Source organism: Haemaphysalis longicornis, unplaced genomic scaffold (genome assembly GCF_048455015.1).
Source record: "Haemaphysalis longicornis isolate Haplotype H1 unplaced genomic scaffold, Haemaphysalis longicornis Haplotype H1 scaffold_3, whole genome shotgun sequence".
In the NCBI taxonomy this organism is placed as follows: domain Eukaryota; kingdom Metazoa; phylum Arthropoda; class Arachnida; order Ixodida; family Ixodidae; genus Haemaphysalis; species Haemaphysalis longicornis.
In genome coordinates, this window is record NW_027526335.1 from 192832963 (window position 1) to 192859283 (window position 26321).

The window sequence follows — 26321 nt, forward strand, 5'->3', positions numbered from 1 at the left end:
GTGCGCCCAGGCTGCGCAGGGACATCAGCACCCCGAGCACCGCCATGGCTAGGAGCCGCCGCACGCAGCCTCAAGTGCCCACTGTGCTGCAATGGAACGTGAACGCGCTTCGCCCCCGTCACGCAGAACTGAGCGCATATCTGCTGCAGCACGGGCCCGACGTGGTAGCACTGCAGGAGAGCTACGTGCGTGCGGGAGAAGGCTCGGAGCTGAGGCTGCCTGGATATACGGGCTACCACAGTCCCACGGCCTGCGACAACGCGCAGTGCTCGTTGGTGGCGTGCAGCGAGCCAGCCCATCCTCCAGGACCCTCGCGCGCGTCAGTGTTCGTGCGCGACTGCGTGCAGCACGCGGTGCTGGACACCAGTGGGGTGACAACAACTGTGCAAGAGTGCGTGGCAGTGACATTACGGCTAGGCACGGGTGGTGACATGACTGTGTGCAGTGTCTATGTGCGTCCATGCCAGAGCTGGGACTCGGTCCTCCTGGATCAGCTGGTGTCTCTATGCGCAGACCGCCATCTCCTCTGTGGTGATTTCAACGCCCACCACACTGCTTGGGGAGATGGCAGGATCGACACGCGGGGAGAGCAGCTGTGGGACACCATGCTGCGCCTCAACCTCACTGCACTGAACACCGGTGAGTGCACCTTTAGGCGTGGCAGTCGCACTGCCACTGCCATCGACCTCAGCCTGGTGTCAGCCGGGGTTGAGGCCACTTGGAGGCGGGAGCCCAGCACATGGGGCTCCGACCATTACCCGCTGCACATTGCACCACCCGCGAAGCCGGCCAGACGGCCCGCACTGCACTTTCCTTTTTCTTGACAATAAATTCATTCATTCATTCGCCCGCCCGAGAGGAGTGCATTGGCGCTGCACCACGGCACCTTGTCTGTCAGCGGAGTGCAGTATTGGGCGAGGATGTGATTCATCTTAACAAAGCAGCGCAACAGAAACAAAGACTTAAGCTGAGGCATACAGGATGTGATTCATCTTAACAAAGCAGCGCAACAGAAACAAAGACTTAAGCTGAGGCATACAGGATTAGCGCTGATTGTCCTGTTTCTATATGGCTTCTTTCTATCAGCGATCTCTGGAATATTGCCTACATTTTCTTAGCGTGCTGTCTATACCGTCCAAGTCTTGTTCCGTCATCCATATAAATATACACTCGCATCACTTCTTGTACGAACCAACGCTTCCCACCCCATCCCCTTATCTGTTTTCCCCATTCTATCTCTGCTTAACCGCTATAACCAATGCTTTGTTGCATTTCCGGTGTGTCTGAAAATTTCCACAATACACCTCTTTCCAACTCATATCCCGACACGTCTTCCGTGGCTCTCCGGCGGGCTTGCCTTCGTTCAAGAGAGCACAGACGGGACAGACAGAAAAAAAAAAACACGGTGAAGCTTAAAACAATTCTAAGGAGATCCGCCTCAGTGGCGACCGATGAAGAAAAAAAAAAGGCGGAAATGTCGAATGAGAAGAGAACTGGGATACAGAAGGCACAATATGCGACGACGCACGCTTTGCGCGACCGAGTGGAACGCATTTTCGCGGCCTGTCTGAAGACGCTAGGCGTCGGGGGAAGCCGTTGCATTTTTCTCCCCCTCTTCCGGCAACCGGCGCCCCACCGCCACCGCCGCAACGTAACGCCACGTCGCCGAGAAACCTTTCTTTTCACCCGCCGGCATCGCCGCGTCGTCCCTTTCTGCCCCCTCGAGTCTTCGTCGATCGCTGCGCCTTGTTCCTCGCGACCGTGATCTCCCTCCCTCCTCCGGTGAATTCGATCGTCGGGATTTGCTTCTTATTCGCTTCGCCCATGCTTTCTCGCTTCCTGATCGTCTACACCGCCCGTCTTCTACATTTGCCCAGAAGCTCTATCCATCCTTTTTTTTTTTCGGGGATGTTTATCCTTGCATTTCTTTTCCTGTTCGTTTAGGCGTAGCGTGTTCTTTGTCTTCTAAACGCTATATTCGGCGCCACATATTTGGCCTTCCCGTCCCGACACTAGATTTTTGTTCCTTCTCCCGCGCTTCCTTTTATCGCTCCCTCGTCTTCCATCCCCCGGAATCGGTTGGTTGCTGCTTGCCGCCTCTCATACAAAGATGGGGAAAACGGGGAAAGCGAATCGGCGCGCGCGGGTTGTTTGCGTTATGCTCCGGCGAGCGACGCAGATACGTATTCCTCGCGCCAGCGCCTCGTCGGAGAAGGAACGGAAGAAAATAGGGAGTGCGGCAAGGGGCGACGACAAAAATAGCGCGAGCTAAATAAGAGGAAAAGAAGAGGGCACAGGAGACGCCACTCGTGCTTCTGTCGCTGACAGCTCCCAACAGCCTCTTTTCTGACCTCGTCTTCGTATTAACGCCTTTCCCCTATTCCCCCGCGCGCACATGTGCGTCTCCCCAAGCCGCTCTTACCACCCGCCCTCCCCCGCTCCTTATTTCGTTGCTTTTTCGCCCGTTATTCCCGTGTCGTGCTTTCTATTTATGTGGCCCCCTGCGTTGATGTATTCGCTTGGCTTCCTTATTTTTTTCCTTCCCACCTTGTCTCGCGCTCTTTTTTCGCTAGTTTTTGGTCCTGCATCATGTCTGGGTATACGTGTGTGTGTACACTTTTTGCATCACAGTTCTTTTTGTTTTCGGGGTTTCTATATCGGCCTATGGCATTTTTGCTTCCTACGTCATTGCGATCAGTCGCTCGGGGCGTTTTTACCTCTTTATTCCCGGCTTAGATTTTTTCTTTCTACCGCCTCTTTTTCCATTTTGATTCCTGCCTTTGCACTTGTCCCCTTTAGCTCAGTTCGTGAACTTGTCCTTTGCCTTCTTAACCGTCCCCCGCTTGTCACCTCAAGGATTCCGCGCTGTCCTGCTTTTTTCTATACCGCATGTCAGCTCAGCTTCGTGAGTTGAGCTTGAGCTGTTTTGCGAACGCGAGTGGCCCCTTTACCACAGGCTTGGTGGCCATTTTACCACGCGCTCATGAAGATATATTCCATTGACCATCATCGCGTACAAGGGTGTAAGTTGTGTTTCGTCCATTAGATAGCCGTCAGTGCTTCTAAAAGTGATCTTCGTTTTCCCTTTCCATGCACATATTGGCTTTTGATGACCTCGCAAATGTTAATTACAATTTACAGAGTTATGCTCTTTGAGCCAGCCTGCGCTGTACCGAGTCTGCAAAAAACTTTAATCCCACGAAGACTTTAAAGGCCTGAGGTTAAAAACCGCAGTTATATTTTTCTCTCTTTAGGCTAAGTAAGCTTTAGGCTGTCTTTAGGCGAGATTCTTGCCTACTCAATCTGCGGGGCATAAACAACAAATGCCAGTTTTAGAATCAAGCCAGTGAAAATAAAGCGGAAGGGGACGTCCCTGTATAGAGTTTCCTTTTTTTTTTCTCCTTTTGATGAACTCTCTATAATGTATTCATTCTTACTGAATCTCTCCATTGACAAAACACGCCTTTGTACCTGACGGAATGCTACCAACTGGACACCAACAGAAGAGGGAAGAAAACGTTTTTTTACCTATCTTTCTTCGTCCATCTAGATTCGTCAATATATGTGTTGGTTTGTATCTCGAGCAGAGTTTGCGATTCTTTGATGTTGAGATCCCTCTGTGGCACGGGGACTGGTTCTGTTCCTAGGCGAAGGATGAGGAGATGTTCTTCGTATGTTCTTCTGAGAAGGTAAACTTCTAGCATGGTCGGCTACCTTGCCCCTTTCAAGAAACTCGTGTGCAGATGTTCAGGTGGTGTTGTGAACTTTCTTCATTGTGACCGGGAGAACCTTCCTGAAGCGCTCAGGTATTGTGCCTGCGGGTAGTTGCAATGGTTTTCAAGCTACAATTCCATAGTTTCGCTAGACATTTTACCAAGAGGCGAGAGTGAGAAAGAAAAAAAAACTTTATTGTAGAAAAGTCTTTATTGTTGCCTAGTCGTAGGCCCCCATCCCTACTACGGTTCCTGTGAGTAGGAGGGTCGTGCAGTAACACTGATTGCTACGGTGGTCCACTGCGATAATTGTTGCCTTAGTACTTTCGCATATCCAGGCTTTGGTGTAAATATGTTTTTGTGGTTTTCGAACTTTCTTTGAAGGAATTTATATCGCTTCTCGCGTATTCTTGTGTATTTTGATCCATTTTTTTTCTTTTGTAAGGGAAGAGTTGTTCTTACGAGTCGCTAGATCGGTGACATGCCTATCACGGCGTCGAGTCATTTCTTCTCTAGAGAAGTGCCCGTATTGCATAGGATAGCCCCTACCGTTTTTGTTTTAGGGGCGAAACCCCTGAAGGGATCGGACTGTCGGCGTCTCATGTCGTCGCAGTATCATGTAGTCACGGTACTAAAACACCGGGACACTGGTATTCCAACGCCTCGCGCTAGAACATTTCATCTCCGTGGGAAATACGCGTACTGAAAGGACACACCGGGGCACTCGTTTTCCAATGCATCGCGCTAGAACGCTTCGTGCCTCAAAGAACCGAGACTTGCAGCAAAGCTGCATACCTCTACTCCCCAACGGTTTCATCTCCGTGGGCAAAAACTCCAAGGCGCCAAGAATGCACTTATACACGGCACGCTACGCCCCTCCTCCGGTTTCACGTTAGTGGAGATGGCCCGAGATTTTTGGATTCTTGGTTGAACGAGCGGCTTTAGTCGCCACCAGTTTGGTGGCCGCCCCGTGTCGTTAACCCATCTGTTCATAATAAAGTCTTTTTTTTTTCTCAGGCGCTCTCTTTGTGCTAGGAGAGTGGTTTTTCTGATTTCTTTCCGGTGGACCGTTTGGGTGACCGCGGACATCGGAAGGTTCCAAGCGGACTCATTTCCTGCCTTTATGGTGGACCTTATTCGGTCGTTTTCGCTATGGATAAGTTCGATGATGGCGTTTATTAGGTCTTCATCGGTGTGGGTGAGTTCTTGGTAGAGCAGGCTGTACGATATCCGGAATATCTGTGACTGCATAGGGCTTATCGTTTAGTATGCTCTTATTTATGATCTCTCTCTGGTTGGGCGTTTTACAATGTGCGCCAAATGCTTATATACTTTCTGTATTTTTGGCGATTGTTATCGGCTCTGCCCCTTCTCTGTAGGTCCATGCCGAGTATTCCCACGGACCGTCCCCTGGATAACATCCCCACTTAGTTTCGGGGATTACTTAACTTGCCCGCGTGGCGTCGTCCATCATTTTCCAGACAGAGCTTCCGGCGGCGACAGGGCAGTGGGAATAAATTTTACAATGCCTGTAATTAGACGCTATGTAGCGGGCTTTATTTATTATTATGGCGCATTCTCGTTCGTTTTCGCTCATGATCTAGACCGTCCTTGGTTTTTGAGAGCCTGGCGTTAATTTTAATTTTGCCCCCCTTTTTAGTTAGATGACACAGTATTACCGCATGGTGGGACAGGCGGTTCGGTGTGATTGCGTCAGCTGCCCCTTACAAAAATGGGTTCTGAATTTCTGTTGACGTTTCATTGAGTTCTCATTGATTCAACGGAAAATCAACAGAAACTCAATGTTCATTGAGTTTACACATTGAGAACACAACGGAATTTTCGTTGTGGTCCGCACAATGATTTTTCTATTGTGGAGTTCTTGTTGACTTTTTGTTGTATTTTCAGTGACCCATGGTGATTATTTGTGAAACTCAACGTTCATTGAGTTTACACATTGAGAACACAACGGAATTTTCGTTGTGGTCCGCACAATGATTTTTCTATTGTGGAGTTCTTGTTGACTTTTTGTTGTATTTTCAGTGACTCATGGTGATTATTTGTGAAACTCAATGTTCATTGAGTTTACACATTGAGAACACAACGGAATTTTCGTTGTGGTCCGCACAATGATTTTTCTATTGTGGAGTTCTTGTTGACTTTTTGTTGTATTTTCAGTGACTCATGGTGATTATTTGTGGGCAAGTCATCAGCAACTGATGCCAAATACTATCTGCATGCTTCTTCGACATGGACAGCCACGTGCACTAAAACTTTAATACCCACTGTCCTGGATGTATGAGCCTAATTAGGCAGCATCTTAGCATATTTTTGTGCAGTGTGAGTGTATTAAATAAGTTGCATTTTTCAAGGAAGTTGCATTTTGTACAGGTAGCCAGCTTTCACAATGCAACTCTCAGCGCTTTCTTGTACATATGGCAACATATCCATACGACATGCATGATATCATAACGATTTCGAGATGTCTTCAAAAGATTTCAACGAAAATCACATAACTTTTACGGCATGTTGTCGACACCTTATGAATTCAACGACATTTCGTTGTCCTCAACATCATGAAGGTCCAATATCGCAAAGATTTCAACGACTTGTCGAATAAGTATAACGACATGTCTTTAATGATAAGGACTTCTACTAGATGTCGATATACTGCAAGATTATAAAGGTCTGATATCGTAAAGAGTCAAACAACATGTGGAAGATCAACAACATGTTCATGATATAAAGATTTCAACGATGAGTCCTAGACGTTCTGCAACATGTCTTCAAGGTATTCTTACAACATGTCACATATCGCACAAATCAGCGCGTCATGTCTGATGCTTTGGGTAACATCTCGCAGACAATATATGTTCTGCCTTGTCAGCATTGGAAGCATACAAAGTACAAGATACAGCACAAGGTAAAGTACAGTACAAACTCTGATAACTTGCACTTTCAGTGTGATCGAACAAAATTCAAATTCTTGTTTATACTGTTGTTTTATCAATGTTTCTAGAGTGCATATTTCAATTTCAGCCATTCAGTTAACCCATAAAATTCACTTGTCCATACTACAAAATATCCGCTGCTTCACCATTAGCTAAAAATTTGTCTCCAGATATCATTAAACAGCAGCGTCTATATCTGGTATAGACGCTAGACGAAAACGTTTGCGTTCTGATTTTTCCCTTCTAGACGGACGATAGCATAACGACAACGATGTCATGATATGCTTTGACTCATACCACGGCAAGCACAATCGTTTGTTGCTGAAGCCTCGGTTGCTCTTCGTCAACAACAAACTGAATCGGCCGGACAGTTTTTTTCGATTGCGTGTTTCCATTTCTGCGCAGGCCGGCGGGGGCGGCCCATGTTACATCTTTTTCGCTCGTCGCTGCCGCCCACAGTACCTGTTTGCTGCACTTATTACGTCGCCGCCACCACATGCTTCGGTCTCTTTAATATTGCCTTGCATTATCCCCAACTTGTTACAAACTCAGAGGTTTTCGCTGCTGTATGCGCCTGACATGCCAGGAGTGACATCGCTTGTAGTTTTAGCGCGATGTTGCTTGTCTGCAAGATCGGTGCGTGACAAACAAGCGTTACCAACGCCACAACGGCCACAATTCCAACGGCGCATGCCATTTCCTTCGTGGCTACCGTGGTTTGCGAAGAAAAGATCGCGGGTGACCTGCGATAGCTTTGCTTGAGTCAAATAAGGGAGCTCCGGCTCAATCGCTCGGAGTACTAACAATGTGACCTCGTCTGCAAGATCGGTGCGTGAGAAACAAGCGTTAGAACTGCCAGAATTCCAAAAATGCAGCATTGACTAGACACAAACGACAATTTTCATTGCCGGCTTACGTAGTTACACAATCATTTTAGACATTGGCTGAAGTCCCGCGTGTATGGTCGAGTGGTTACGTCTTCGATTACTATATTGAGGGTCCGTAGTTCGAATCCTCGTCGGATGTTTTTTTTTTTTTTTTTTTCCCCTATGAAGGTTTTATTATCTCTTCTTTTTTAAAACCATAGTAAGCGCCTGTTCCTTGCTTTCAATCACACCGACGTTTGCCACCCTCTTCCTAAACCCAAAGTAGTTCGTTTTCTCGCACCTCCTCTGTAGAGAAACCCGCCGTGAAAACAAAACCAAAACTAACTTTAAAACCTTTACAATTTAAGTATATATGTCAGTTAGTTTACTGTTATTCGCTTTTGCGTTTAAAAACCTCAAATTCAAGTTATAAACACTTTTAATACTTTAAAAGCAGGAAGTTAATTACCAATAACACAATTTTCGTCAAACACAGAAATGCTGCTATTGCAGTCTGGCAACTATCACTCCCTTTTTGTGTGTTTGTTTATGGAGTTGGTTTTGTGCGGAGTGGTAGCTGGGGCGATTTGTTCAGTTTTATCTATTTCAAGCTTAAATCATAGTTATAAAAGCTTTATAGGGTGACGATCATCGCCTCAACGATCATCGCGCGTCAAAGGTGGATGACATTGCGTCCGAACAAAGTGTCGGTGTCCTTGAAGGGCAAGACGAGCGTGAAGAAGGATTTTAGGCGGGAAACGTCGTTTCTGCTGGGGTGAGTACGCATTTTTTTGTTTTTCTGTTCTTGTTCGGAACGAGTTCTGGTGCTTATGGGTCAGTTATTCGGTAGACCCCCATCTCATTTGCTCTCAGAGCCTATGCGATATAGCATACTTGTTTGGCGCCTTGGATTTACCAGTCTACCGTTTCCGCAGCCGTCAGCATCAATTTACGCTGAAGCTAGACCTTTGTTGCGATGCTCGCGCTGTAGAACGCGGCAGCTAATTATTTGACATCACGCAAGGCTCTTAAACACCGGGGCGTTTGTTTGTTATGTGTCTCTCAAACAGTGCCTTTGCGGCGACTGTTAATTCCGTGCAGTGCGCTTCGCAGCTATTACGCTCGCGATACCGGCTGCCGCCGTCGCGACCCGTCTCGTGGTCTTCGGGCCGCGATATGCGTCGTGGTATGCGTGCCGTACTCGTGAAGCTCACATTCACATACGTGGAAATTGAAGGTGAAATGCGCGCGCGTGGTCTCGCAGGGGCGCCTGCCCACTCAACTCTATTTATATTGGAGAATCGAACTTGCAAAGGCAAGCTAGGCATTGAAATGGAGGAGCCTCAACTAGTACACACCAGTTCCGATTGAAAGCTAGCGATGCATATGGGCTGCTAGCAAGCGTTCCATGCAAATTAGCATAGCAGTGAGCTTTGCATATATCAGGCATACCCCACTCACAGAACCTGCGTGCCTAATAAATACATTACTCTGACCTAAATTTCAGTTTGGGTGTTGCGGGAATGTTCTTATTAGGGCCTTGGAGGTTACTCATTAACGATTAATAATCTGCTTAATGTAAGCATTCGTGGTTTGTGTGTGCTTTTCTTGTATTTCATCAAGTGCCACCACACTCACAGATTATGCACTTTCAGGTGCTGCTGCTGGCTGTCCGGGTTGGCTGGCTGGCTTTCAGTCCAGTTTCAAAGGCTTTGCCAGGGCCCTCCGTGGCCAACTGACACTGCACCTGCTGTACCCAAGTACTGCCTGGCCTTTCCTTGGTGCTGGGTACGCTTTGCCGCCAGGAATAGTCAATCCTTCATCCATCATCTGGCCGCTTGGACCACCCGTTCAGAAGCCAGCGCATTTGCTCAACGCATCGGTCCAGGCACCGCTGCCATATCAGTGCACCCACTGATTATGTACTTTCAGGTTAGTTATTTCATGTTGGAACCTGTCATAATGTATACCTGTTAGCAGTGCTCTAGCCCCTGGTTATTTGAAAGTTTCATGAAACAGTGTTGTGCATTTTGAGTGTGTCATTGCTTAGCAGGGATATTGAAGCGAGTCTGGGGCCAATGGCTAAAGTGCAAGAATAGAAATTGAACTGACTTTGAAGCAAGTATCCGTATGTAATCAAGTCAAGCAAACATTTAGGATTTTCGATATGGTTTTGAATTTGCTATACAGACTGGTGTGGAGCTACTTTCCATTTTAAGTAAGCTTACAATATTATCTACTTCAGCTCATACTGTTATTAATCACACTATACCGAAAAGTACATACCGCAGTCTGTAGATTTTGTCGGCACTTTTTTCGCAGTCTCTCATGACAGGCACTAATCTCAGTGATTGGAGGATAGCCGAGGTAGCACCAGTCTTTAAATCAGGGACGGTACTTCACCATTAAATTTTCCTAACAAGCACCATACGCAGGGAACATTTCATCCACTCTCAAGTTGCTAATTATTTATAATATCATATTCGAATATCAGCACGGTTTTCACAAGGGTTACTTGAGAATTTTTCGCGTACCCAAGCTGCAGCATAAGTGTCTGATTGATTTTCGATGGCTTCCCGTCGATGAAACGGACCAAACATACCTCCAAAGAACAGAAACGTGCGATAAGGATTGAGCATGAGGGTGATTAAACAGCGCTTCCAAAAGCAGCGTACCACCGGGCTCATTCTGGCCAATTTGCCAGGCTCAAAGTCTGCGATTTAGCGCAACGACCCGTTTACGGTGACACTCAAGCGACGCAGGAAATTTGTGCAGCCAATAGACTCCGCACATGCAGACACTTGTTTTGTCATGGTGCACTTCGCACGGTTCTTGCATGAGCACTTTGTGCTTACGCTGATTGTTGGTGCAGCCAGTAACGACGTAATCACGCCTGCCCGGACAAGTAGCTTCTGAACATCGCTAAGTAAAAGGCAATGATGGCAATTTTCCCAGAATTCCGAAAATAAACATCAGGATAAAAAGGTCAGGCGTCCTGCTGGCAGGACGAAACGTGGCCTCACAGGCAATGCCTGTCAGGACAAAGTGGTGTGGACTGGCCCGCCACCTTAGTGGGTTAGGAACAGAATTGATGGGCGAACGGGACACCTCTTGGAAGAATTAAACGTTCTCCTTAGGCACTGCTAAACTTGTTGCTGCTGAAATGCCAAATAAATGACACCGATTTTCGATGCCGTTCGGTGCGTCTGATATTCACGCATGGCACGGAGCAACAGCGTGGGACTCAGCGTCGTCTGCTCGCCCCGCAGTCCGAAAGAATTGGTGGCGCCCAGTGCAGGATGGAAATTCTTGTCTATCATGTCTGCTATAAAATATGCCCATGTGGTTGAGATTTCGGCGCATGTAAAGATGCGCAGGTTGTCAAAATTAATACGGAGCCCTCTACTATGGCTCACCTCACAGTCTGTGTAGCGTTGGTGCATTAAACCCGAGAATCAATCAATTATAATTTATGCTTCATCTACATTGAAAAGAAAACACTTGAAAATCTTTGTCCCCCAGGTAGAATCTCTGTCACCGCCACTGTATGTAATTTTATTGCACTCTTACCTCGCAGTCGTTTCCACCCAGATCCTGTGCATAATCGCTCAGCATTGGAAGCTCAGGCGGAGGATGGTCATGCGCTCAACATACCAGAACACTGTCACTAGAGCACCTCTCAAACTCTCGTACTCCTCAAGAAGTGCGCAGCATGCCTGGGGGGGCACAGTAAAAACAGTGCCTCTTATCACACGCCACCACCACATGAAATATCGTTGCAGCTTTAAGTGCATAAATTTTCCTTATTCGAGCCACAGTCATTTGAAGCAATGAAAAAAAAAAATAAGGCAATCAGCGCGCGGAGATGACACAGACAGTGCAAAATTACCTTATCTGAGCCGCTGTCCGCACCTGTCCAATTGTCACGCTGTGCTAGCATTCATCATGCAGCCTGCTTCGTGTCTGTGGTTGTAGGAGGCGTGAACAGCGCAGTGCGGAATTTCGAACCAAAAACAATGCTGGGTATCCCTTACGACAAGGCATTCGCAAACCCACAATCCTGCAGAAAGAACACCAGCCACACAAAAAGTTCCTGCTAGCACCACGCCGCAAACCACATTTCGCGTATGACCCTCGTGCACTGCTAGCCAATGAAAAAATGAAGGAGCAAATTGGCCTAGTTGTAACTAGGGTTCACTCTTTTCAATTTAAATAATTTAAAAAATCAATAACAGTCTGCTCATTTTATTTTGCTGAATCGGGTGCTAAAAAAAGGTCAGTTTTTTATGGATAGTTGCATGAGTCAGGGCAAGGCATCGTACTGCCTACTTTGTGTGCATTACAGCCATCTGACTATTTTAGCCACAACCTTTCATCCAGATTGACCTAACAGCACCCAAATGGTTTTTTTTTTGGCCTTTCTACCACAAAGCAATACACCCACGGTGTACTGCAGTGGGCACTTGGCAAACACTTTAATGAATTCTTGAATGGCTTGTTTAAACAAGCCGAAAGCATGTTGAGGTATGCATGTTCACCCATAAAAACTAAAAATATACATTTAAATTAAATCTATTCGAAAAGAATTTTTAGTGGATCAATGCCAAAATCTGTAAATGAATTACCGTAATATTCTGAGAAATTGTTCATGGGTACTCAAACTCTTCATTGTCTCGATCCTGGAGTTCATGTTGGTTCAACTGTTTCGGTTTTATTTTCTGCTCGCAGGTTGACATTGGGGGCGGTGTGCTAATTGAGAAGGGGTACCTGGATCAGCTGGTGCATGCGTGTGCGAGTGGCCCTGGCAAATTTGCCAGGGCTCTTTTGCGCCATGTCTTCACTCCGGAGGAGCTCAAGGGGAAAACTCTCTTTGGAGGGAAAGGCAAAGCCCAGGGCGACACTCCTACAAAGCCAGGGTTGGACCCCGTGCGGGTGAAGGCTGTGGTCGGTGAGTGCACATGATTTGCATTTAGAGTGCCAAGAACAAAGCTGTCATCTTTGTCAACTTGTAGCTAATCACCCGTTTTTCTTCATGTGCACAGTGAGATCAGTGCATCCCTTTTATGCTTTTTGGGAAAGTGTCTATTTTTGCACACTTTTATTACTAATTCTGAGAACTTGCTGAACACGTTTTCATTTTTTATAGTAAATCATAAATTCATTCTATCTCTTGCAGGCTACACGGGCCAGAAGTTTCCAGGTGTGAGCGCCGGTTACATAAAAAATAACCTATCATCGCTTTTGAATCGGGAAATAAAGTAAAAAGTGCACGCTGAACACCTTGTTTTTCTTTTTGCATGTCTGCATGAGGCAGAATTTTTAGTCACATGACATGCACTACTGCCACACCATAAACTCGTGTATTGGTGGTGCGATAAAATGTAGATTCTTGTTCAACCTACAATGATCGCAAAAACCTTTGAAAGAAATCGCAGCAGAAACACATTGAGCATTCGTGTAAAACTCAACAACATATCAACAGAAACGCATGGGGCACTCGTAAAAATCTCAACAAAATATCAACAGAAACGCATGCGGCACTCGTAAAAATCTCAACAAAATATCAACAGAAACACATTGGGCACTCATAAAAACCTCGACAAAATATCAATACGAAATTCAGTGGAGACTCAACGGAAAGGCAACAGAAACTCAATGGGAATTCGACGTAAGAAATTCAACGGAAAATCAATGAAACCACGGTGGCCACTTTTCCTGAAAAACTCAACAAATCCTCAACACAATCTCAACAGAAATTCTTTGGACACTCAACAATGTTTGTTGAGTGAATTCAACAAAATTTCTTATGAAACTCAACAATCATTTTTGTAAGGGGCGGGCACGGCTGGCGACTAAGTCTGCCGAGAGTACGACCACCGACGGTGCGTAGAACGAACTTCATTTCATTTATTGCATACTGCAGACCTTCGCAGGTTCAAGCCGGTGGGCACGGTACAAGTAAAAAGTACATATACAGGCACTCAAGTCAGGTAGAAATGAAAAAGGAAAAAGGAAAGAATTCGACACACAAGTACAGGACTAGAGACCCAAACAATACACAGTAAGCAAAACAGCCAAAGTTAATCTTTATACAGAGTCTTTTAGGAAGTTCTATTCTTCCACTGTTCGTGGAAAAAAAGAAAATTTAAATGTATCTGTCCGTCCAAAATAAGGTGTTAGGGTTCCGGGGTGATGGTGTCTCGTATGCCTTGTCGATATGGGTGTCAGGTACTGTGTCGGGTCGAGTGCTGTTTGTGTCTGAAGAAGGTGGGAAAGAAAATCAAGCCTAAATGTCTTCCGTCGGGACTCAAGGAGTTCAATGCCATTAGCTCTAATTAAATCAGAAGGTGAATCAGTGTGACGAAACTTAGAGTATATATGCCTTACAGCATTTCTTTGGATTCGTTCTAGTTTATTGACGTTTTTCTGTGTGAACGGGTCCCATATTACGCATGCATATTCTAACTTTGGTCGGATTATTCATTGGTAGGCCAGGAGATTAACATCTGAAGGAGCGTTTTTTAATTTGTGTCGTAAGAAAGACAGTTTACGGAAGGCGGAAGCGGAAATATTGTCAATATGCTGATTGCAAGATAGATTACTTGTGAGTGTTATTCCTAAATATTTGAACTCAGAAACTTGCTGTACAGGTGACTCATTTAGTGTATAAGTATACTGAAGTGGATTTTTATTCCGGGTTATACGCTTATATACAGTTTTATCTGAGTTCAAAGCCATTCCCCAGCGATTCCACCATTGAAAAACATTAAACAAACTGTCATTAAGGTCATGTTGATTTTCAGGGCAAGTAATTTCATTATACAAAACCCAATCGTCTGCGAACAGGCGAATTTTCACAGATGAAGATACCACACTTACAATGTCATTTATATACAGCAGGAACAGCAGCGGTCGCAAGACACTCCATTGCGGTATTTCGGAGGCGACAGGAAGGCAGCCTGATCGTTGATCCCCGATTTCAACGTAGTGAATTCGGTTTTTTTAAATAATCAATAACTCAGAAAACCAAGATGCGAGGAAGACCAATATTGTTTAATTTTAGTATTAGTATGTCATGTGGAACCCTGTCGGACGCTTTGCTAAAATCCAGGGATATCACATCAATTTGACCGTTTTTATCTAGAGTTGATGCAAAGGAATGAGTTATAGTGAGCAGTTGAGTCCCAGTAGAAAAACCCTTTTTGAAACCATGTTGAGAATCAGTTAAGACAGCATTATTTTCAAGATTTTCGGTGATATGATTTGCGAATATATGCTCAATAATTTACAGCATGATGATGTTAAGAATATTGGACGATAATTTTCAAAAAGCAAGCGGTGACCTTTTTTAAATACTGGGGCAACTCGGGCAGCCTTCAAGTCACTAGTGAGATTTGAAGACATCAAAGATACACGGAATATATTCACAAGATATTTCGCGATCACTTCAGCATATCGGCAAAGAATCGTGTTTGGAATATTATCAGGACCGCTTGATTTCTTAGTTTTCAGTTTTAAGAGCATAGAAAATACACCCGGGTACGAAATAAAGTTGGCCTCTGTCGTGTGAAACAATGGAACATGAGATGGATATACACTTGGGCTATAAAGCACGCTATGGAAGTATATATTGAAATGCTCAGCTATAATCTCTGTCCGTAACAACAGAGTCATTTACTAACATTTCGGATGCAGGCTTTTTTTGATCAGTCAAGTGGTACAAAAATTTACCTGGGTCATTTTTTATGAAATTTGGGAGAGTTGTTTGGAAATAACAATCCTTCGAAGAACGCACAGCTTGTGCGAGGCTAGCCTGCAATGGTCCGATTTAACTGCGCAGGCGCGGTGCCTGCCAAAATCACGTAGCCCTTCTTTTGATGCCGCCGTAGCATCATCGTACTCATTTTCCCCTACATTTGCAGGTGCGCCGTATTCCAGATCAAGGCGGCTCGTCGCATCTGGCTGCCTCAGTCGTAGCTACCGCCTGGCAGTGATGGGGTATTTCAGCGCACGCTTGATGAGCGCGGCTGACTGCGGATGGCTAGCACCCGCTGCACAGTTCCGCTGATCTTCTCAACAATACATCGACTAGACACGTATGTTGAAGTTGCAAACATAGCGGAAGCCTACGGAGGGCACTATAGCCCTTCAGAGAGCTGCCTCTTTGGCTCTCTGTGATACGGATGTCCAGTTGCGGCTATTTTGCTCAAAATTTCTGCGTCGGGAAATATACCAGCATTTTCAAAGTGCAGCTGTTCAACACCCGTTTGTGCACTTACAGGCATCGACATCACCGTTGACTTATTTGAAGAAACTAGGGAGCGCCAGCATCGAGGAGAACGAAGCGCCGCCCGACAAGTGCTCTGGAGCGGTGACCCGCTAAAAGATGGCACCAGAGTAGCGCGCCGTATATACCCTTAGCCGACGACTTCATCGGTGGCGTGTGTGGTGCACGCGGTGAGCCTCACGCACCTATTCAATTGCTACCTCCCAAATCCAAAGCAGCAAATTACGACGTGGGTGCGAATGACTAGATTACTAACAGGGCTGCCACCTGACCTTTAGAAAATTAGTAACCTCCTGAAATTGTCCAAACCACATGATTCGTGGCCATTACAATTAGAAATCACGAAATTACTTGTACTTCGTTGCATATCCCGCATTTCGGAATACAGTTGTTATATTTTCTTGAATAATATCTGAGCAAATTCTATTTCATTATAGCGTAGAAGATTCTAGCCTGTGCACGTTTTAAAACAACGAAGAATTTACCACTTGGAACTGGAGGATTTTAAGAACTGGGAATTTAGGGAACTAAAGATTTCTCGATCAAAAATGGCTAACAAAAAAACAACCCTGAAGCAGCGGTATTTGATTGCGCTTGTTGGCAGCGTACCTTTTCCAGCAACTTCCTGGTGGCACAGAGATGCAGGTAAGCGGTTACTTAGTTTGCTATGTACTAACATGCCAGAGAATTGGCGGTGGCGTCTCCTGACTCCTGACGTCAGTTTTGGGACTCGCGCCGTTGTCGTCTGCTGCCCTCCGTTTGAGAGGGGCAGCAGTGCCTGTGCTAGAAAACGCGCGTTTTGATGCTTTATTGCATTGAAAAGCGTAGTTCCAGTAATTAAGTTATTTCGCCATCTTCTGACACATCTGAATAATTTCAAGCTGTATCCGCCCTAAGTTTGCAACACATGAGGAGAGAGAGAGAACAACTTTATTAGGAGCATCGATTAGAAGGTCGAGTGCAACTTGACATTTCTGGCTTATAGGGACCGGGCAGCTGGACGGGTGGCGCCACCACTCGGCGCTCCCCTCGTCAGTGGAATGAGCAGGTGCATTGGACTACACAGCCTCCCGTTGTTTTTGTCGTGTTTGCTTCGGTGCTTTGAATGTTTTGGTGGTGTTGTGAGCGCACATGTGAGATGAAACGAAGTCTAGACAGATGTGTTGGGTTCTTAGATGCAGTAACGATTACGTAAACTTGTCGGACGCTTCTAAAGTTGGGTATCGGCTGCAATGGCAGGAGAGCTTTTTCCAGCGATTTGCGCTTGGCTCCACCCGTTCTGAGTACGAATAAAACTACTATTATTAGTATTCATTTCTTCTTCTTGTCCGCTCTTTTTTCACAGTCCATTTCATCTGGTGCAATTCCTGAAGATTGGAGAATAGCAAAAGTAACACCCATTTTTAAATTCGGCAATTCCTTATCCAAAAGTAACACCCATTTTTAAATTCGGCAATTCCTTATCACCACTCAACTACAGACCGATATCAATAACAAGCACTATTTGTAAACTTCTCGAACACATCATCCACTCACAGGTGATTAGCTACTTAGAAGAACATAATATCATCTTTAAATACCAACACGGGTTTAGGAAAGGGTATTCGTGTGACACTCAGATCGCTGGTTTTATTAACGATATTCACTCTTCCGTTGACGCTGGGCTTCAAATCGACTCAATATTTCTAGATTTTTCCAAAGCTTTCGACCGGGTACCTCACCACAGATTGCTAATCAAACTTACACAACTTAATATCCACCCTCTTGTAATTGCATGGGTTAAAGATTTTCTGTCATACTTGACATCTCTGTCATACTGTCATACTGTCATACTGTCATACTTGACATTCACATCTGCTAATAACGTTAATTCTTCTTTCTGTCAAGTACACTCTGGTGTTCCTCAAGGCAGTGTCCTGGGCCCTTTACTTTTTCTAATTTTTATCAATGACTTACCTAATTGCGTTTCTTCAAGGATCAGGCTGTTTGCTGATGACTGTGTTATTTACCGTACAATAACCTGCTCTACTGACCAACTGGCCCTCCAAACTGACCTTGACTCTATATCTACTTGGTGTTCCACTTGGTTAATGTCGTTGAATAATTCTAAAACTAAACTTATGTCATTTACAAACCACGCATCGCGCATTCAAACTTCCTATTCCTTAAATAACACAACTGTTGAGCTAGCAGACACCTACAAGTACCTGGGACTTAACCTGCACTGTGACCTGACATGGAATCATCATATCGACATGATTCTTGCATCCGCCAACCGCTCATTGGGTTTTTTAAAGCACAGACTAAAACATGCTCCATCTAACCTCCGCAAACTTGCATACACAACTCTCATCAGACCTAAAATTGAGTACGCATCTGCCATTTGGGACCCTGACAAAGCATACTTAGTTGACAAAATTGAATCCCTTCAAAATCGTGCCGTTCGTTTCATCTTTTCAGATTATTCACGTCATACCAGCGTCACGGCTCTAAAATATCGCGCATCTTTACCTATCCTATCAGATCGACGTAAACTGTCACGTTTATCATTGTTTCATAAACTGTACCATCACAATTCTCTTCATCCTGATTTCTTTTCATCGACACCGGCCATCTTTCCCCGACGGGACCATGCCTTAAAAGTGACACGTGTGAAATGCCACACTTCCAAATATTCACAATCCTTCATACCTCGCACAATTGTGGATTGGAATGCCCTACCATCTCACATTGTAAATTTTACAGATCCGACCAAATTCCAAGAACTTTTACACACTTACTTCGTATGTTAACTTTACTAAAAAGTGCTTTTATAGGTTCTAGAGTTCCTTCAAGATTTTTTGTTTGTTTTCCTTCTTTCTTGCTTTTTTTTTTCTTTTTTTGCCTCACACACACTTGTATTTATTTGTTTGCCTATTAACGTGCTGCTACGTAGTATTCTTTTTTTTTTCGTTCTCAATGTATCCTGCCCCCTATGTAATACCCTCCTAGTGAGGGCCTTTAGGGGTATTTTTGAATAAATAAATAAATGCACTAACGGATATGCAAACTTATTGGATGCTTCTAAGGTTGGGAATGGGCTACATTGACATGAGCGCTTTTTGCAACGCTCTGCGCCCATGGCTCCATGCGATCTGAGTAGGAATAAAACTATTAGGAATATTACTATTCATTTCTACCACTGTAAATTATCTTCACTGGTTTCAATGGCTACGGTTTCCGCGCCAGCCTTAGCGCTGGGATACCTCGATACGTGTGCTTTGAAGAGAAAGGCACTTGCGTACGACATGGGTTACCGTATAACCGTAGAAATGTTGCGGTAGTTTACACTTTCTGTAACCGTGAGCTTTGTGCCTTCGGTTTTTGTGAGCGACACTGTGACAGCATGGGAGCCTGAAAGCCGAAGCGGAACCCCCACTTTTGTGGTGGTCATTTTATCAAGAGCAAAAGTTGTTCACCCAACCAACAGCCCAAGCCACAAACCATCCCTCCTCCCCTTCCCGTTTTATCACCTGCGTGGAATAAAGGCTGGCACCGATAGTTAAAAAATGTGGCAGTGTTAATGTCAGCCGGTGTTTTAATGCTTAATTATTCTTTACAGAGTACCTAAAAATCCTGTAATGACTTGTGAAGACACCATAAACGCGCGATTAGTTGCCTCAAAAATTAGATGCCCCGAGTCCTCCAGCACAGACACATTTCCGATGCGCTGGAAAAAGTTTACATTTGGAGAGGGGTGCATGGAAATTCAAAATTAAACAGCAAAATCATCTAGCCCTCCGTCTAATGATTACGATGGTTGAACGCAAAGCTTTCTTCGTGCGAAATCGAATGGGAAATGGTCCAAGTCAAAGACGCTGCGATCAAAAGACCAAACTTCGTGCTGGCCAAATTCGAAGCTAAACTAGTCAAAGTTTAAATCCAGAAGGCAACCAAGGAAGCCCATACGAGAAAGCTTTGCGATAAACCATCATCGTCGTCAGACGGAGGAGTGCATGATTTTTCAAGCGTAGGTGGCAGCTTGTAACCGCAGCATTGCTTCGGGCACCCTCCTGCCTTGCGTCCTTCAGCCACGCAGGAATTGGTTATTGAAAAACCATATACCAACTAGCCAGCAACCATTGCAATTCTGATAAATCAATGCTTCTCCACGACAAGCAATAACGTTCTACTATCATGAGGTATTTATTCTATCAGCGATTCCGGATGACTGTAGTAAGAGCATTTCTGTGAAATTAAACACGTTTCTGCCGTAGGTAATGGAGTTACGGAAACGTCGTCTGTTTCTGTTTTGAGGTAAATCTTAGAAGGCACCCCCAACTTTGTCTTTCGCTTGTGCACGACGTCGACGCCGTTTTGTCATTAACTGCCAAAGGCCAACGCCGCAGCATTCGTGCATCAGTTGCACACACCGGCTTTGTGGGAGCATTTAGCTGCAATATACTCCTCGATACGCGACACTGCATTCAGGCATAAAAAAATTACATGAAGGAACGGACTTTCACTTCCAGCTTAACTTCCAGCTTGGCGCATTGAGCGTCGTCTGCTATTTGTAAATACTGCGTTTTGGAGTAAATCACACACATGGCATGCCTTGTAAAGGTCACATCCACGCTCAAGATTTACTGCTCTGAAAAAAGTCCTTGTGGTATTGCACGCTTTGCAAGCCGCACCGCAGCAGAACGAAAGAAAGCCATGCACAATAACGCTGCGCTGACCGCCACCGGCGTTCCACTGACGAGCGGTTCGCCACGGGCGGCGCTGTTCGCTGAAGCGACGGTGGTGCCATACAACGGCCGCCCGGTCCCTATTGGCGAGGTTCGGTGCTCAGAACTCCTCGATAAGCATTCAAAATGCGTAGGCTTCCCCAAAGTATTTTTGGAGATGCTCTTATGAAGACCCAACAGTCTATAATGCTACGCACCAAGCAGCGGGCCCCTACACACGCATCGCACAGCAGAAAATGAAACAGCTGGCTTCTATTTCTTTCTTTGCATGACTTGTATCAGATGAATGCTTTTTTCCTGTCCCCAACACTTTAATTTTCCTGCAGCGTCACAAACGCCTTATTAGAAGGTTTTGGGATGTTTGGGAGGCTCAAAAAGATATAGTGTGGATATTTTCTTCGGGCTGTATGGCATACATTCCCTTCTTCACAAATTCGCTTTCATTACAGCTGCGCGCACGAAGGGCCATATCCGCAGCTTGGTTTGTTTGTTAACATGCAAATGCAACGAGGTTTGTGCCACGCCACCGCGAGACGGCGCAGACAACGTTGTCCAGGGTACTAGAAGGCGGCTTTTGGGACCCGAATTTCTCTGTAACCATCGTTACCATAGTGAACTGACTCTTATCCCGAACGTTTATGACATAATTATGTAGTTGAAAGCTTAATATGCTCGCTAACGAGCGCAATAAATAAATAGTATACGTGCCGGTTTCAAGTATAACAAGAATCGAAATCGATGAATATGTCCAAGCAGCTCTTTATTGTCTTCAAACCACTTCAGGCGTGAAGAATAAATCCTGGCCTACTCGACGTGGCGTTCCATGAATTGAAGAAAATTACTCTTGCTGTCTTTTCCTGGCCTTGGGACCCCGCCCACTAACCAGCTCGATTTCACTGGTAAATACAGTTGAGTCCTCCTGCACCCCCCCCCCCCCCCCCGCTACCTTGAGTGCAGTTTTACTATAACGCGTATCGGAATACACGGAAGCTATGGCTATGGGAAACGTACCATAAATCTCCCTCCAGGTCTCAACAAACATAGTATTACTGTACTTTTACCGTAGACGGGACTGGCATGCGTGCGTGCGCGTGTGCTTGCGGGCGTGTGTCTGTGTGCGTGCGTGTATGCGCGCGTGTGCGATATGCCGGAAACATATTGTGGTGGTGAACCTGATGGAAATCGACTAGCTCTAGCTCCTCTCCGTACTGACTTTTTATAAGGACAGAAAAGCAGTAATGAAAAATGCGTGTGTCGTTCCCAAATCTGTATGATTTGGTTTACATCAAGAAATTCAGACGGGGTTGAAACCACGATTACTTTATGATGAAGCGGTTATAGCGCCGTGCTCTGAATACGAGCACAGCCTCGCACTCAATTGCTGAAATTTTGCCCAGTAAGCATTCATACTGGTTAGGAGTCTTGTATAAAACCAGCACGCCTGACACACAAACTCAACCTACATTTTTTTGCGGTCCATACTTGCGGTCCATACGTCGGCATACTTTCATGCCATGACAACGTAAACGGATGTGATAAAATACTTTTGAGCGGTCGGAAATGTTAAAAAACTGTTTTACCATCTGCTAACATACGATTACCGGGAATCGTAATGCCTTCTTGCAAAGCCGACTGCCCCAAAGGCCTGGAATTTGTTTTCGCCTTGATTTTAGCTGTTATCGATTATTAGCAGCTGGCTGTTCCACTTGTTCGAAAGATTGCTGAATACAGGAGCTGACGCCCAGCTCAGACTCTTCGTGCTCCGCACAGGACCGGCTTCACCGGTAATGGGGCGACGCCGTTAATGTTTCTTTCGGAGCGGTATCAATAACTGTACTTTAAATCACGCCTTGAGCTAGTGTATGCGATTTTGAGTCGCTTATTATGACAAAAAGTTGAGCACACGCAAACTCTGGCGCGGGCAAGCATCAAAAGTCAACCGAGCGCAAAGAAACAGCAGCGAGAGCGAGCCCGAGTGAAGAAGAAGGCAAATGCGGGAAGGCCTAAGCCGATGCCACGGATACGCGCTACGCAGCGCCGCCTGTGGTCGCGCTCACCGCCAATATCCGGGGGAACGTGAGGGTTGTGACTGACATTTTGTCTCCTCTTTCGGCCACATCCTCGCGTTGCTCCCACGCTTGCCTCGGGCACCTACTTCCCCATATGACGGGAAAGCAATTGCAATGAATTGCTAAAAAACTCGAGGAAGCTCACTCTAAATCGTAAGACTTGCAGGTAGCGAAGCTTTAGGCAACTTTCACGACTATCCCGATGGTTTAAGTTCATGATTGCAGCCGATTTGCTTCTTCGTCGCTACCGCACCGACCTTTACTCCATCACTGTTGGTTTAAGTTTGAGCTTCGTTCACTTTTTTTGGAAGTTATAATCATTGGACATCGCCTTGGAGGGGCGTATGCTATGACGTGTCTTCCTCGTTCCGAGCAAGTATTGCCCCGATTACGGCTAATGCTGGAGTCTTTCTCGTTCCGAAAAAGGGCTGCCACGATTACGACGAACGCTGGAGTTTTTTTTTCCAATCTTCGCCAGTCTTCCTAAGTGGGCATGCTTGGCTTGACAAACGTGCGCCGGGGACGCTGGGTGGTCGCTGCGAGGCACGCACACACGAGCACTGGCATTTTCTTGTTTTTTTTTAACTACCGGGCGGTCGCCGCAATCTTGGCCAATCTCACTAAGTGTGCGTGCTTCGCTTCAGAAATGTGCGCAGGGGACGCTGGGCGGTCACTGCGAGGCACGCACGCACGAGCGCTAGGCATCTTCTTGGTTTTGTTCACCGCCGGGAGGCCGCTGCGAGACCCGCGCTCACGTGCGCGTGCTCGGCAATTTCTAGGTATTTTTAACTGCTGCCACAAAAAAATACGGTTTGCCAAACAGCTCCGCTCCTAAAATATCTTATAGTTTCAGCCCCAATAGTTAATTGTTGCCTCCCTGTTTCATATACAGCATGATGTTCAATATCGCTTGTGCGGAGAGCATTTAGCGCATCTCTAAAGTACATCTTGCTGATGTTGGTGCATGTCACCTAATTTTCTAACATCCAATGCATGTATTTTTAGTGTGCGCCAGGCTGATACTGACACTAGTCAAGAGAGGCCGCCACAGCTTCTCTGGCAAATCACTGATCCGCACTTGACAGCTTTCACATTCAGTGAAACTGCTTTTTACTGTGTTTTTGCAGCCTAGGAGTTGTACGCACAGATGGCGTTTCCTTACTGATGAGGACATATCATGTTCCCTCTAAAACAAAAAGAATGCACGTGGAATAGCAAGGCGTAAACAACTGTGTGAGTCGTTGTTATGAGCGTCATTGCTCTGTGGACTGCTCCATCTCAATACCAAGCTCATTTTTTGCGGGCATATATTGTTCCCCTTTTATGTAGCTTTGCCTCAGACTCCGCAATTAGAGTTTATTGTCATTTATTGAATAATTAGATTGGTTGGTCGGTTAGTTGGTTGTGCGGGATCAGGCGGGGTTAGCCTGGCTGGATATGCCGGCAATTGCTCCGCCCAAGCTCCTCCTAGTTAATCAGGGTCTTTTCAGCACGAGTTCGACAGTTCCGTCTCCTGAAGGAAGCTTAGTAGAAGGCGCGACACATCTCTGTGCAGCACCTAATGTCCCCTTGGAAAGACCATGTGGTCCAGAGTGCTGTGTGGGGCTCCCAGTTTCCGAATCGCTGAGAGCATCGCAGTCCGCTCAACAACGTGATCGGGGCAACACATTACGTAGTGGTGTAAATCCCATATCACTGCACATGACGAACACAAAGGCAATCGCATGAGGCCCACCTTGAATAGCCATGCCGTGGTCTTCGCTCAGCCCGTTCGGACGCGGCACAGCAATGTTGCCTCCGATCTTGTAAGTCCCTTTGTGGCGCAAGGCTGGTGATAGGGATTTCCCAAGGACTTGAAATGTTCGACGACATTTCGCCTGAAGTCGTGCAAGGGATTGGTGGAAACTTTAACAATCGGCGCAAATTACAGCGCATTCCGTGCCATCTGATCAGCGGTCTCATTGCCCTTGACGCCAACTAGGGATGAAATTCATTGAAACCGCACATTAAAACCCTTGCTGCTGAGTTCTTGCACAAGCCGTAAGGAATGCTGACAGACCCTTTTCGTCTGGATCCCACGCTGCAAAAGTTGTAATGCGGATTTTGAATCTGTGAGAATTACAACTTCCTGCGGCTTAGATGACTTAAGTTTCCTAATAGCAACCGCGATAGCAATGCACTCGGATTCGGTGGAGGACACCACATGATCCAGGCGTGCTGTCAGGAAATCTGGGCATCAGGAATGAAATACGCCGCTGCACTAACCCCCCTGTGACGATTGAATGAGCCATCCGTAAAAATTTGAAGGTGATTCGGATAAGAGTTCTCCAAATGTTCAAGAACCGAATATCTGGCTGCTTCCACTGGCGTGTTTCGCTTGACTCTCATGTGAGGAACATGCTGCTAACACTGAAGGCTGTCGTAACACCTTGGCGGTATTGGGATGGGAAGTTTCACCGGCCACTAATGGCACAAGTGTGCGCCTGAGAGGCCGTCCTTCGATACCGCCTTATTATTGCTCTTCCAGCCCTGCTTTCCCCTAGATGCATTACCAGCGTCAGTAACCTCTGGGACGCCATCAAGAGAATTGTAGCAGACTGGCGTTCTCGTTTGCCGCTCCCTGAGGAACGCCAATTGCTGTCATCAGCGCTTTCCTATGCAGCGCTTCGAGGCTGAATAATTAGAAGTTTCATTAGTGTACATATTTTTCTTCACTTAGCAGTTTTTTATTTGACAAATCCATGCTGCTCTTCTAGCATGTTGAAGATTTTGAAACATCCCTTTACCCTGATGATACACAAATTTCCCAATTTTTTTGAGCATTCTGAAACAATTTCTCAAATAATTAGTACTGAAGCTTCAACCGTGCTTTGTGATCATTATCAATCCGGAAGGCGGTTTCCCCTCGCTCCATAGAGGAACAAACCACGAGGCGCATCGCTTTTTGCCGCAGAGTTTGACGACTAATCACACGAGAGACTTTGGGATTTCTGTAGAGCGTCACCTCTGCCCTTATCTCGAAAGTGAAGGCGTGCCATGTGCAAAAACATCCCGCCATCTCCACGAAGTGAATGATGATGAGAGGGGCGAAGCTAAAATGCTTGTCGGTAAAACCGTGAAACATTCGCCCGTACATCATATAAAGACTCGACACGTCAAGCTTACCACCGCTCTGTTGACAAGCCCGTCGACGACGTCGATGTTTGTGGCGATTATGTAGAGCTTGTTTGGGACGATGAGAATCTTAATGGGTAAGTTGGCAAATTCGGTGTGTGACATTTTAGCCACCTTGGCCATCGCCTTCTGCAGACCGTCTTGTGTCACGTACCCCCGGTACGTCTCTTGAGCTCGCAGGCGACGAACGACAACCTCTTCTTCCTCTCCTCCTTGTTGGGCAGCAACGAACGCGTTGAACGTTTTGACCCCTTCGGCCAAAATCTTTGGTTGGCCAATCCCTAGGGGGAGCCTGCCACAATCATCATTAATGTGCCGGATACAGCAGCAACGAGGGACGGGACAGGGCCCGAGCAAGAGGAGCTTCGCCCCTAAAATACAAGCTTAACCCTTCAGGCCCTGGTGGTGTCAACTGATGCCATCACCTGAAATTCCCTCTAGCGCATAGAGAACGAAACCAAAACTGCTAGTTTTCTGGGGAATTGTTCTTCAATGATGCCTATCGCGATAGATATCAGTGTTGTTCCATTGTAG

The 26321-nt window shown here is 45.9% G+C and overlaps 1 protein-coding gene across 1 annotated transcript; it reads left to right on the plus strand.

The window, feature by feature from the left end:
* The first annotated feature begins 7755 nt into the window (after positions 1-7755).
* On the plus strand, positions 7756-12807 carry LOC144175916 (uncharacterized). Its single transcript, XM_077704990.1, has 4 exons — positions 7756-8305; positions 9186-9462; positions 12259-12478; positions 12707-12807. Exons 1-4 carry the CDS (start codon positions 8214-8216, stop codon positions 12790-12792), a joined length of 675 nt encoding a protein of 224 aa, XP_077561116.1. The 5' UTR covers positions 7756-8213; the 3' UTR covers positions 12793-12807.
* The last annotated feature ends 13514 nt before the right edge of the window (positions 12808-26321 follow it).